This window comes from Euleptes europaea, chromosome 4, assembly GCF_029931775.1.
Source record: "Euleptes europaea isolate rEulEur1 chromosome 4, rEulEur1.hap1, whole genome shotgun sequence".
Classification (NCBI taxonomy): Eukaryota; Metazoa; Chordata; class Lepidosauria; order Squamata; family Sphaerodactylidae; genus Euleptes; species Euleptes europaea.
In genome coordinates, this window is record NC_079315.1 from 19,578,592 (window position 1) to 19,592,708 (window position 14,117).

General features: G+C 48.8%; 1 protein-coding gene across 1 annotated transcript in view; it reads right to left on the reverse strand.

Annotated features, from left to right (window-relative positions):
- Positions 1 to 1,244: 1,244 nt before the first annotated feature.
- The window catches only part of PCGF3 (polycomb group ring finger 3), a 31,172-nt gene continuing 18,299 nt past the window's right edge, over positions 1,245 to 14,117 (reverse strand). Inside the window, exons 6-9 of the mRNA XM_056848259.1 lie at positions 12,836 to 12,924; positions 11,438 to 11,575; positions 2,839 to 2,919; positions 1,245 to 1,395 (exon numbers count right to left, since the gene is read on the reverse strand). Coding sequence (XP_056704237.1) covers positions 1,348 to 1,395; positions 2,839 to 2,919; positions 11,438 to 11,575; positions 12,836 to 12,924 — 356 coding nt within the window. The 3' untranslated portion in view covers positions 1,245 to 1,347. The remainder of the gene's footprint in view (positions 1,396 to 2,838; positions 2,920 to 11,437; positions 11,576 to 12,835; positions 12,925 to 14,117) is intronic.

A 14,117-nucleotide genomic window follows, 5' to 3' on the forward strand; every position in this document is an offset into this window, starting at 1 on the left:
TAGGGAAACATGCAAAAATGAGAATGTGCATGCCTGTTCTTGGGTGCAGCCACACTAGTCGATTTTAAAACCATGATCCCAGATGAAAGAGGTTCCCCACTCCTGCCCTGCATGTCTTTTACCAATGAAGAGTTGCCCTGTTGTAAGTCACATCTCATTTTGGGTATAGCGCGAAGCTGAAGAAATCCCTTCCAAATATACACACATCGGGGCGGGGGGAGATCTCAAGATGCTTAAAGTAAAGCAGCCAATTACCTTGTTTCAACTGTTTATAGAAAGAGAGTGCATTTATATTGTTTTAGGGGTATAATGCATTACGTGGAGGGGGTGGATTAAAAACAAACCCAGGTTTACAGATTCAAAGGCCAGAAAATCATCACATTGCCGACTCAGTCCGACCCTATAAATGACAGCTCAGCAGAGAATCAGCTGAACACAAGCAGTCTTAAATTAGGGAAACTAAAACCAGCTGCAGCATTCACACAGCGAGTCGTTCAAAGAAACAATACTGGAGTTCAAGTAGATTCGGCTGCTGACAGTTCATCTCGCTTACGGGTGAAGGCAGACCCCTCAAACCCGACATCAGCTCCGCCTTTGCAAAGCCCCATTAATGCCGCAAGGGAGAGTTTCTTCCTTAAACGTTCAGCACTTTGAGGAGGTGACCATCAAAAATGGCAACAAAGTTGAAGGGGGAAGAGGAGAGAAACACCAACTGAAACTCTTTCTATAACCTCAACCAAGTGAGCCCGACAAAGGGGCATGATTCAGAAGCAGAGTAACACAGCAAAAGATAACCGTGGGCCATTAGATCTTGTTAAATATCCTAATAAGGGTGTACTAAAAAGACAAGATGGATATGAGGTATAAAAGACAGAACACCTTGCAACAAAATATACCATCCTCCCATTAAGTTGTGAAGTGAGAATAAATCCTAAAGTATCCTCTTTGCAACTTTTGTTTGTTTGTTTAACATATTGGGTGTCACCGCGAGACGGCCGCCAAGAACCAAGCCATACATACAAGGGGGGGAGAAACTGTGAAGTGTTTTCGATGTCTTTAAACTCCATGCTGGTAGTGTCCTCTTAAAAGTTGCAATTTCCTTTTTGTTGTTTTTTTGTTTTCTTTTGTTTTTTTGTAGAAAAAAGTATAAATATTTCCCTGTCCACAAAGTCAGGTTTAATGCATCTCTAGGAGAAATATTCGGAAGGGTGGCCGGATGGGAAAGCGCTACCATTTTCGGGAATGGATTCTGCTGGTTTGTATCACGGGTGAATTGCGTGATGCGCGAAGAAGGTGCCCGATGATAGTCTCTGCAAAAAAAAACCGTCCAGAAGGACAGAATAGTTCTTACAGCAAGTCCATTTTGGGTCTGTAATGTAGCAGTAGAGGCGCTTTCTGGAAGATTAAAACAAAAACACTTGCTTGAGGAAAAGGCCAATAGCATCCTATTCAAACGTGGAATGTCAGCAACAGCAAACTTTTTCAGCCTGGGGATCTTGGTTCTTCCACAGCTAGGTTGCTTGGGAGCCCAGAGCATCCCAACAGCAGCACCGTCGCCACCATCCCTCCCCACCACACCACCGGTCAAGGAGGAGCTCCCCCACATCTCAGCAACTGAGCAGATATTCCATAAAATTCCATAATATTCCAGTATACGGAATATTTCGGAAAGATCCGAAATACGGACCACTTCTGATCCCAAGCAGTCCAGCTAAGGGATACTCAACCTGTAAATATTGAGAGCCAGCTGGGCACAGTGTTGGGCCAGGAACTGAGAGACCCAGGTTCATAATCCCAACTCTGCTGTGGGGTCTTGCTGGGTGACCTTGGAGCAGCCACACAACACTCAGCATAACCTATCTCACAGGGCTTTTGAGAAGATAAATTGGAGGAGAAGTTAACAATGTAAGCAGCTTTGGGTCTCCCCTGGGGAGAAAGGTAGCTATAAATAAAGTAAAATGAGCAATATTTGTATCCTGTTCTGCCTCCAAGATGCCTAAGGCAGTTTACACGGTTCGCACACATGGAACTGCCTTAAACTGAAAAAGACCATCAGTCCCATCAATGTCAGTACTGTCGACTAAGACTAGCAGTAGCTCTCCAGGGTCTCAGACAAATGTCTGTAACATCACCTACTACCTAGTCCTTTCAACTAGAGGTGGCGGGGATTGAACCTAGGGCATTCCGCATGCAAAGCAGAGGGAGCCAGCGTGGTGTAGTGGTTAAGAGCTGTAGTTTGGAGGGGTGGACTCTGATCTGGAGAACCAGGCTTGATTCCCCACTCCTCCACATGAGCGGTGGACGCTAATCTGGTGAACTGGATTTGTTTCCCCACTCCTACACATGAAGCCAGCTGGGTGACTTCGGGCTAGTCACACTCTCTCAGCCTCACCTACCTCACAGGGTGTCTGTTGGGCAAAGGGGAAGGGAAGGTGATTGTAAGCCGGTTTGATTCTTCCTTAAGTGGTAAAGAAAGTAGGCATATAAAAACCAATTCTTCTTCCACTGAGCCACTGCCCCTCCCCTAACCCACATATCCTCCCTCTGTTCATTTTATCCTCACAACCAGCCTCTGAGATAAGTAAGGTTGAGACAATGTGCCTGGCCCAAGATCACCCAGTGATCTTCAGGGCTGAATAAGGATCTGAATTCAAGTCTCCCCAGTAGGTCAACACTCTTAACTATTACAAAACACTGGTCGGGCCACAAAGAATTTGAGAAAGGCTGAACACAGCCTGTCAGCTGCTAGTTCACCACCCCTGAATTAAGTGACACATATTTACAGACCGAACCTAAAATGTTAAATGCACTGATCTACCAGAGTTAACAACAACATACCTTAAATCTCCATCTTGTAACAACTACAAATTTGAGAGTGTGGTCCTTGCCCAGAATTTCTTCATTGCATAATATATCCAGCTAATTAAGAAAAGTACAAAGATTGTGTTTATTTCACACACACACACACACACACACACATCAGTTTAGCATATATATCAAGACAATCAAATACCCCCAACTGTAAAAAGAAACTGGCAGCCTAAAGGAGAAATGTCACTTCTCAGGAGGCAAAATATAGACACTACCTCCAAGAACTCCTGTGAGACTCCTCAGAACTCAAACCCAGAGTCTTAACACTACAAACATCTAGAGAAGTGGTTCCCAAAGTGGGCAGTACCACCCCCTGGGGGGGGATTACCTAGGGCAGGGGTCGGCAAACTCATTAGTCAAAAGAGCCAAATATCAACAGTACAACGATTGAGATTTCTTTTGAGAGCCAAATTTCTTAAACTTAAACTATATAGGTAGGTACACTGTTTATTAACTTAATAAACTTTAATTAAAGTTTTAAGTCTTAATTAAACTATAGGTACACTGAATAAAACTTGATATCATACTTAATAGTGATCTTATTTATTGATAAAAATTAAATTGTAAGTCCCTGCCATTTCTCCCTCCCCATCCGGAGTCCTCGTCTGGAGGCCTGGTCTACCGCCATAAAAGCCTATTGGTAGACCTGGCCTCTGGCTGAGTCCCATTGGGAGGCCAGATCTACCCATTGGCTTTCTTGGCAGTAGACCTGGCCTCCGGAGGCCCACAGAAGCCAATTGGTAGACCTGGCCTCTGAAGGGGGACTTTTTCCCCTCCTCGGAGTCCAGGTCTACCGACAAGAAAGCCAGTGGGTAGACATGGCCTCTGAGGAGGGAAAATGGAGCCTTGTGTACTCACCGTGACGGCTCCTTATGTTCTGGGTTGAAGGGCATCTTGATTCGTGGGTATTACCATCACGTGCCCAGGGAGGCAGGACCAAAAAATTTTATTCCGCTTCCTGTCTCCCTGGGCGGGAAACCCAGTCTACGGACTCGCCGAGCTAAGGAGACAGGTAAGTGCATAGAAGGCAAACAACACCACTGCACAAAAACAAAACCGTGAGCTCCATGAACGAGAACAACAACGTTAACAGATAAGGAATAAGAAAGGAAAGATCCACAACGCATGGCCGACATAGGGAGTGTCGTAACGGAATTATAAGCTGCTGTGTAAACTGAAACCCCGGTTTCAGCACCCTACGTGTAGAAAAATCTGTGTCTTGGACCTGAGAAGGGTGGGCAAGATGCCCTTCAACCCAGAACAGAAGGAGCCATCACGGTGAGTACACAAGGCTCCATTCTCGGTTCTGGGTTGGAAGGGCATCTTGATTCGTGGAATATCCAAGAGCTATACCCCGGGGTGGGACTCAGGATCAGTCCAAGACCTGCTGCAAGACTCTCCTACCGAAGGCTGCGTCAGCGGATGCCCTGGAGTCAATTTTATAATGCTTGACAAAGGTAGAGGCTGTTGACCAGGTGGCTGCTCTACAAATTTCTTCCAGGGGAGCTTGTCTGTTGAATGCTGCAGATGTGGCCGCACTGTGCACTGAATGTGCGGTAATTCCTGTGGGGGGAGGTATTTTACTGGCCCTATAAGCCTCCACAATGCACTGCTTGACTGCCATGCTGATGGAGGAGCTAGACATTTCCCCCCCTTTGTTGGGATTGGTTAGGGAAATGAAGAGGGCATCAGATTTCCTGATGTCAGCTGTGCGGCTAAGGTAAACCTTCAGCAGTCTGTGTAGGTCTAACTTGTGCCACTGTTTTTCCTTGGGGTGTATGGGATGAGGGCAAAAGGAAGGTAAATGGAGTTCCTGAGACCTATGAAACAAGGAATTCACCTTGGGTATAAAGGTGGGATCCGTTCTCAATACCACCTTGTCCCTATGGAAAACGCAGAAACCTTCTCTGGAGGAGAGGGCTCTGAGCTCAGACACTCGTTGAGCAGAAGTCACCGCTGTGAGGAAAATAGTTTTCATCCTCAGAATTCTTAGGGGCACCTCCTTGATTGGTTCAAAGGGTGGCCTAGTCACCGCCGAAAGGACTACATTGAGGCGCCAAGTAGGAAAGTGATGCACTACTGGTGGTCTGGTTTGTGTCACACCCTTTAAGAAAGTTATGGTATGTGGGTGTCGAGACAGGGGGAACCCCTCTACCTCAGCTAGAACGGTGGACAAGGCCGCCACCTGCCTATGTAAGGTGGATGCTGAGAGGCCCAGTTCCAGGCCCTCGTGAAGGAATTCCAGAATTTTGGGGTTCCCCCAAAATTTGGGGTTCCCTGGGGAAAGGGGATCGATGGACTTTCGTTTGCACCACAGCACGAAGGCTCTCCAGGAGGTATTATAGATCCTCCTGGTTGATGGCTTTCTAGCTTCCAGCATTGTATCTACTACTGCGGGAGAATAACCCATCCCTAGTAGAGATCCCCGCTCAATTTCCACGCAGTTAAGCGCAGCCATTGAGGTTCTTGGTGGAACAGGGGACCTTGATGTAGTAGTTCTGGGATGGCCGGAAGCTCCCAGGGGAATTGGACTGACATTCTTTGCAGGCTGGGAAACCAGGGTCTCCTTGGCCATAGAGGGGCAATGAGTATGACTGAAGCCCTCTCCTTCCTGATTTTCCGCACTACTCTTGGAAGTATGGGAATGGGCAGGAATGCGAACAGGAGCTCCTGTGGCCATGGGGCCACCAGAGCATCCATGCCCTCTGCTTCCTGATGAAAGTACCGGGTAAAAAACCTGGGGAGAAGATGGTTGTTCGCCGAGGCAAAGAGATCCACTTTGGGCCGTCCGAACCTCTCTTGTATCAATCTGAAGATGGACACGTTGAGGGACCATTCCCCCTCGTCTAGGACTTGCCGACTCAGCCAGTCGGCCTGCGAATTTAGAACCCCGCTTATATGCTCTGCGGAAAGAGACAACAGGTTTAACTCTGCCCAGAGGAGAATCGCCTTTACCTCCTTGTGGAGACCAGGAGACCTCGACCCCCCCTGTTTGTTGACGTACGCCTTGGCCGAGATGTTGTCCGTTCAGACCAAGACATGTTTGTGTCGAATGACGTGCTGGAAGTGGAGTAACGCTAACTGTATCGCCCTCAGCTCTAGTCTATTTATATGAAACTTTCTTTCCTTTTCGGACCAGGATCCCTGGGCTACCAGGGACTGACAGGTGGCTCCCCACCCCTCCAGGCTGGCATCTGTGAACAGCTGGATCTGATCTTCCACTATGAAATGCATTCCCTTGTTGAGGTTGCTGCTCTTTTGCCACCAAATCAAGGAATGCCGGAAGGCCAGGGGTAGAGGGATTACCCTGTCCCTGCTCTGCGTGATAAGGTCCTGATAAGGACGAAGTAACATCTGGAGTTCCCTTGAGTGGAACCTGGCCCATGGTACCAAGCTGATGCAGGCTACCATTTTCCCTAGCAGTTTGGCTAGGCCCATGATCTTGCCCGGGTGGAGCCAATGGTGGCTTTGACTAGAGTCTGCAGTTTGTCTATCTTGTCCTGGGGTAGAATCACTAAGTTGTTGTGTGTGTGTATGATGACCCCCAGGTGTTCCAACCTTTGTGAGGGGATCAGGTGGCTCTTCTCCATGTTCACCAAAAAACCGTGTGAAGTGAGAACATGGATCACCCTGGAGGTGTGAGTTAGAGCTTGCTCTTTGGAGCTCGAGCAAATCAGGAGGTCGTCGAGATACGAAAACACAGTGATCTCCTCCTGGCAAAGCAGAGCTACCAGCGTCACCAGGATTTTGGTGAAGACGCGGGGAGCGGAGGTCAACCCGAAGGGGAGGGCCCTGAACTGATAGTGGTTCCCGCTGTAGCAGAACCGGAGAAATCTGCGATGGGAGTGGTGAATGGGGACATGGAGGTATGCCTCCTTCAAGTCCAAGGAAGTGAGGTATTGGTCCGATTGGGGAGCTTCTAGTATGGATCGGAGAGTCTCTATGCGGAATTTTCTGTAATGCACGCTCCTGTTCAGGTGTTTCAAGTCTAATATAGCTCTCCAGTCCCCATTTTTCTTGGGGACTGTAAAGAAAATTGAATATACCCCACTTCCCTGTTCGTTTTGGGGAACTGGCCCTATGGCTCGAATTAGCCGGAGATGCATGATTGCCTCCAGAGTTCTCTGGTGTTTCTCTGCCCGTACAGATCTTGGGGAATTCACAAATTTGTCTCGGGGAATGTTGGTGAAATCTATAAGGTAGCCCGACTGAATGACCTGAGACACCAGGCGTCGGTGTAAGATCTTTCCCACACTTCGTGGAAGAGGAGGAGTCTTCCCCCTATCTCCGGGCAGTTGGCGTCACTGTTTAGGAGTCTTGGGGAACTTCTCTCCCTTGTTGTTTGAGAATTGTTGATGTCCCTGGGGGGGACAAAAAAATTTGCCGGCCCCCCCCCCACGAGATGATCCCCTGTAGTTACTGCTGTTGATCCAAGCCCCCCTTCTCTGGTCTGGTCTAAATGGAGTGAGTGTATGAGAAGACCTAAAACTGGGAAAGGAGGAGGAGGATCTCCCATCTCTTTTATAAGACCTGGGGAGTACCTTCTTTTTATCTTTATTTTCCACTAGAATCTTTTCTAGTCTTTCCCTGAAGAGTTTCCCCCCTGAATAGGGATGACATGGTTAGAGTTTTGTTCTTTATTTCATTCTGCCATGGGCGAATCCACAGTGCCCGTCTGATGGCAACGTTGGAAGAAGTGGCCCTGGCTGCGAAGGACATGGCGTCTAGGGATGCGTCTGCCATAAAGGCCGCCACCTTGAGGAGTCTATTGAGCCCCTCTGTCAGCTTGCGATTGTCCCCGGTGTACAACTGTATGATCTTTCTGAGCCATACTATAGAGGCTCTTGCCATGATTGAGGTTGCCGCCGAGGCCTGAATAGCCAAGGTGGAAGCCTCATGCACTTTTTTGGAGAGGATTTCAGTTTTCCTATCAAGGGGATCCCTGATGCGTCCCATCCCATCCTCAGTGGGTAAATCCGGAGAATGGACCGCTGCCACAGGGGCATCTATAAGCGGGAGCTGAAATAGCGAAGTGGCCTGTGGCACCATTGTGTAAAGTTTTTTAATACTTGCAGAAAACTGCCTGTTTGAGAGGGGCTTGTCAAATTCAGTTTGGACTTGAGTCTCGAAGAATTCTGGAAAGGGAATTTCCCAGACCCGGGGTTTAGTGCTGGGAAAGAACTCCCTAGCCCCCATCTTTTTGGCCTTTGGTTTGGGATCAGAAATGGGTTCTGGATCCTCATTGAGGTCCAGAGCAATTAGTGCTTTGTTTAGGAGGGCCTGGAAGTCCTCTGCTAGGAACAAGCGAGGATGTTGTTCCTCCAGGAGGACTAGGGTGTCCTCGTCGGAGTCAAATTCTCCTTCCTCCCTAGTTTCAGGGTCAGAAACCACTCTTCAGAGGCCTGATAAGGCTGAACAACAGGTTGTGATTTCAGAGCTGCCTTGGTGCACCATTGGGAGCTTGGCTGATCCCCTTATTCCCCCCTTCCTTGGGGATTGGAAGAATTAGCCCGAGAGGGGTTGATACCCTGAAGTAAGGGGGCCATGGAATCCCTGAAAGCGTTCATCATTTGTGCTTTCTTATCAAGCACCCCATTAAACAAACTTATCACTTCCCTCCTAGTAACCGGAGCCTCAGGCTCATCGCTGCATACGTTACCCCTGCCGGTAGAATCGAACTTGGTCGGAGTACTTTTGAACGCCGGGTTCCCCGGGGCTGGGCCCGCGGTTTGCGCCCGATCGCGCCCTTCGCCTGTTTAGGCGCCAATTTGGAGCGGCTCCTCAGAGCGCGCCCTTTACGCTGCGGCCGCCCCTTCGGAGCCGGGGGCCGCGCGGCCGCCGCTCCGGGCGCTAGAAGGATCTCTGCGCCTCAGCCCTGTTGAAACAACGAGGGCCGGGTCCTGATCTCCCTCGGACAAGAGGTCCGAGTCCGAGTCCCTCCTGCCGTCCGCCATCTTGCCTGAGGGGTGAAGAAGAAACGGAAAGGGGAGGGGGGGTAAGGCTGGAAAGTCTGAGGGGAAGTTAGACGCGACCACATCTAAAATCGGCAGGAGGAGGAAGGAAAAAGCAGGGAATCCTTACAATAGGAGAGAAGTAACAAGGTTAAAGGACACACAGGAAAAAGGGAAAAAATCTCTCTCGAGACGGAGCTCCAGCTACTCGCTGCCACCCTACATAAGGCAGGACGGAAACTGGGTTTCCCGCCCAGGGAGACAGGAAGCGGAAGAAAAAAAATTGGTCCTGCCTCCCTGGGCACGTGATGGTAATACCCACGATTCAAGATGCCCTTCCAACCCAGAACCGAGAAAAATAAGTAAGGTATCCATAAAATTAAATCATGACAATGACTGACAAACACTGTACATTTTCCCCATCTGCATTCTCAAAACTCTGCAGGGGGGCTTATTGTTGAGTTGTGCATCTGAGTGGCAAATCCAAGGCAAAACCTCCCATTCATAAATGGCCAATAACCCCCCATGCAGAGTTTTGAGAATCTGGATGGGGAAAATGTGCATCTGAGTGGCAAATCCAAGGCAAAACCTCCCATTCACTGGCAGGGCGAAGGTCTCGCCTGTCCGCGCCGACCACCGAGCCACGGCCCCTCCCAAGAAGCCGGCTCCACTATCTCTCCCCCGCCCCGTCCGCCAAACGTCCACCCACGCTCAGCCAGGGATGAGGATTTTGTCCCGAGTCGGCAGACTTACCAGCCGACGCAGGACGACAAACGGACAACTCCGATGACTCTTCCACCCCTCTCAGACAACGAGGGGAGCTGAGGGAGGGGGGCGGGCTCCCAGCGGAACAGCCGGCCGGGAAAGAGGCGCGGGCAGCCGGGGAAGCAGGAGTTGAGGCAGGGAAACAGCCCGGCGCACCCCGCCTAGCAGCTGGGCAGGCGGAGCCCCGCCAGCCTTGATATGGCCCAGCGCGAGGCGGAGCCTGCCTCTCCCCCCCCCTTGCAGCAGCAGCCTGGGCGGCCAGCCACCGCCTCTCCCCGCCGCCTCTGATCCCTCCCCGCTGGAGAGAGAGAGAGAGGAGGGGAGGCCGGGGGAAGGGGGCGCCGCCTCCTGCTTGCCTGCTGGCTCCTCCCGCCTGGGGCGCGCTGGAGCCCAGCGGGAGCGCGTCGCCTCTGCCTGGCTGGGCGCGGCGATGCGGAGGAGGCGCATCAGCCGACGGATGGGGGGTGGGGAGGTGGGGAGCTGCACTTAATGGGCCAAAGAGCCGCATGCGGCTCAGGAGCCGCGGTTTGCCGACCACTGACCTAGGGGGGCACTAAGAGGCAAGGGGGCAACAGGGGGTGCTAGAGGTGGGCCCCTTCAACTGTGTTGTTAACTAATTTACAAAAGAGCAAGCTATGGCACCATGCTGGCAAATTTGGGGAAAACTATCAGAATTTTTTTTCCAGACTTTGAAGAGCTGGTACCACTGGATCAAGTTCATCAGTTTTGTTGAATAAATTTCAACTCAAAAATTTAAATTTGATTTTGAATAGATGTGCAATTAATTGTTACTGTTTTGAAATTTTAGCATTTTTATCTTCTTCAGTGCGTCATGCAAACCCCTATTTTGAATAATGCTTTTTATAGGAAAGGGTAGGGGGCGCTGGGGTTGAGTTTGTGGAACCAAGGGGCCGGTGGCCCGAAGAGTTTGGGAACCACTGATCTAGAGTAACAAAATGTGTGATCTAAAGCCAAGGTGTAAGCTACAAAATATTTATGAAGTTCATTTCTTGAAGAGCTCTCTCTCTCTCCCATTATAAGCCTCTTCACCATCTCATATCCTGCCAAGGTCTCCTTCCTGGCTGAACTCTCTCGTTGAGCTGTCCACCCAGCACAGTGCAAGCCCATTCTTTTTCTGTGCCAGATGCAGCATTCTGGAACGCCATTCCCAAGAGGGCACAGACTACTGGCCCTCATCTACTGGCCCTCTATCAGACGAATGGCCGACCTTTCTAAGAGGGCATTCAGCAGCTCATTTAATCTTGTTCTTGTCTGGTTTTGGCTTCAGCCTCACAACGCTGTTTATTTCCTATGGGGTCAGGGTTGGGTTGCTGTTTTGTTTGTTTGTTTCTGGTAAACCACTTTGGTCGGCAGGAAAAGTTGGGCCATAAATGTTTTAATAAATAAACCCGAGCCTGCGTTTCCCTGCCTTTTGCCTGCATTCTCAGAGACCTATTTTATCTCGAATTTGAAAACACAGGCAAAACGTGGGGAAACGCAGAGAGAGAGGTGACCTCTAATGGTCGTAAAAGGCATGCGTAATCAACAAAAATACCTGAAGTCGTCAGAAGGGAAAAGGATCAAATCTATTTCTTCTTCCGAGCATTACACAGTCTAAACTATCGTCAAATCAAAATAGTCATAAGCATCAATAGTCATAAGCATATAAACATTATTATAACCATTCATTGAGTAGTTTCTAAAGTAATTCTCTAAACTCATTATTTTTTAGTAAATATGGGTAAGCCTTTATTTTTTTTAAAAAAAAAACTTAAGCTCCTCAGTAGTACAGTTAAATTTCTCTACACACACACACACACACACACACAAAAAGAACACATCCACATTACCTCATTAAAAGAAGAAAGGTTAAGTTTTTTGGCAATGAATTTTTTTAGATGCAAGACTGTGGCTTGTGCCGAGCAGCGAATCCATTTTCTCTTCAATCCACGTAATTTGCTGCTGTTGCATTCCAAGCAGATGCTTACCTGTTGGGGAAAAGTGAAAACGGCCAACGTTTGTTAATGGGAAGCTCCTTTGCAAGTTCTTGTTTTGCAGCGGTAAAGAAAGAGAACCTTTCTTTTTAGCCACATACCAAAGATACTCAAACTGTAAGTCGCAACTCTCTCACAAGAGGGTCGTGAAGCCAGGAGGAAAGAGCAGGGAGGAACAGGACGAGCTGGGAGAGGAACCTCAGCAGCAGATTTGGGTATGACTGCACAACACGCAAAATGGCCATAAAATACAGCCTATTGCTCAGCACTGCTACATATTTTGTAAATACTCAACATGAAAAAAATAGTGTTCACTCATATGAGAGTACCCCTCCTCAGCATAAGAGGCAGGAAAGTACCTTGGGGTTAACTTTACAAGCAGATAGTCAGTTCAGGAGTTTGTCCCAACATCAAACAGTTTGAGAACCAGTTAAGTAGGATCTTTCATAATGAAGGTTATTTCCCACAGGATAAAGGCTTTTTTTATTAGCACACTACCACCACTAGGCATAACAAGTTGAAGAAGAAGAAGAGTTGGCTTTTATATGCCGACTTTCTCTACCATTTAAGGAAGAATCAAACCAGCTTACAATCCCCTTCCCTTCCCCTCTCCACAACAGACACCCTGTGAGGGAGGTGGGGCTGAGAGAGCTGTGACTAGCCCAAGGTCACCCAGCTGGCTTCATGTGTAGGAGCGGGGAAACAAATCCAGTTCACCAGATTAACCTCCGCAGCTCATGTGGAGGAGTGGGGAATCAAACCCGGTTCTCCAGATCAGACTCCACCGCTGCAAACCACCGCTCTTAACCACTAAATCACGCTGGTTCTCTGGTTTTGAGGCTACCTGGTGGCCTCTGTGGGAATTAGGATGCTGGAGTAGATGGACCGCCAGATGGGTTTCAGACATTTCTCCCCCCTGTGGAGCCCGGCATGCAAAGGAGGACGAAAGCAGGCGGGGCCAACCCAGAGCTGCTAGGCAGAGCTCCTGGGTCGCCCCAGCACGGCCATGCGGAAACCATAATATCAAGGAAGCACAGCGCCACGTTTAGAAAACCAACCGTTCCCAAGTCCAATTTCAACTGAGCACTCACTTGAGGGAAACTTTTAAAAGTACTTTCCCTAGAAGTTACCTAAGCCTCCAACTACTAGTTGGTAAAGACATAGCGTTACTCTGAACTGCGTTACTCTGAACTGGCTCCACTGTTTCCAAAGGGAAACACCTGCTTAAATATAAAGACCCCTTTTAAGCAATACCTGTTCATCACTTCTGTGATAATCATTATCTTCTTCCTGTTTCTCTTCCGACGTTTCTTTGTTCGTACTCTCATCTGCTTTTGTTTCCCCTGTTGGGAAGAAAAGCACATTTGTGATGAAGTGGAAGACTTTAAAGGTTCCAAATTCACTCACTGCTTTTAAGTAAGCAAACTTGTCAACCACATCCCACATCCCTAAATTAAGAGCCATTCAAGCTAAATGACCAACTCTGTGTGTTCCATGTGTCACTGCATTCTTTATTTAATGCCACAGACTCGGGCGTTCAAAAGTCAAAAACCAGTCTTCTCCACCAAGAGAGGCTGCTCTTTTGTTATGCAGCTCAGCCACTTCCTTCCCTATGCAAGTAAAGGCACAGGTGAATAGAAATCAGCAATCTGCCAGGGGCCTTTGCAGGTATACACACTGACAGAGAAGGGATTAAGAGCCTTATCTCTTTGAGAATAAATGAGTGTGTAGATCCCTTCAGCCCTTGCTTGGTTCAACATAAAAAAATTAGTTGCCACCAACCAGGTCTCAGTATTAAGCACTAGTACTTTAGGGTTGGTTTTTAAAAGCTGACTTTTCTAGAGCACGGGTATTGACAGCTCTTATCCGGCCCGCGAGCCAGCCGAGGCAGCCCCCCCCCCCCCCGGTCCCGAACTGGGCCGGCGAGACATGGTCCGGCCTGACCAAGTGACATTTATGCATATCCAGCCCCCATGACAAACAAGTTTGACACCCCTGTTCTAGAGTTTGAACGCAATATCGCTATTGTATGTTTACAAACTAAATCCCATTTTAAAAGCCTTGCAACTAGGACAATATGGACAGTATCCCAGCTGCCTTGAGTCAAGAATCATAGAATCGTAGAGTTGCAAGGGACCACCAGGGTCATCTTAGTCCAACCCCCTGCACAATGCAGGAAATTCACAACTACCTGCCCCCCCACACACACACCCAGTGACCCCTACTCCATGCCCAGAAGATGGCCAAGGTGCCCTCCCTCTCATCATCTGCCTAAGGTCATAGAATCAGCATTGCTGACAGATGGCCATCTAGCCTCTTCTTAAAAACCTCTAGGGAAAAGGAGAGGAAAGGCAGGGTAGGAATATTTTAATTAATTAAGAAGTAAAGCTCTTCCAGAGGCTAAACAGCAGCCTGCAGCACCAGCGGGATCTTTGCAACCTGCCTGCCCAGTCCTAAACGCCCCCGTTGCATTGACTGCTTTAGGGCCACGGCCCAACCCATTTGCTGCAGCAGTGTGAATAAAGCATGTTTCTGT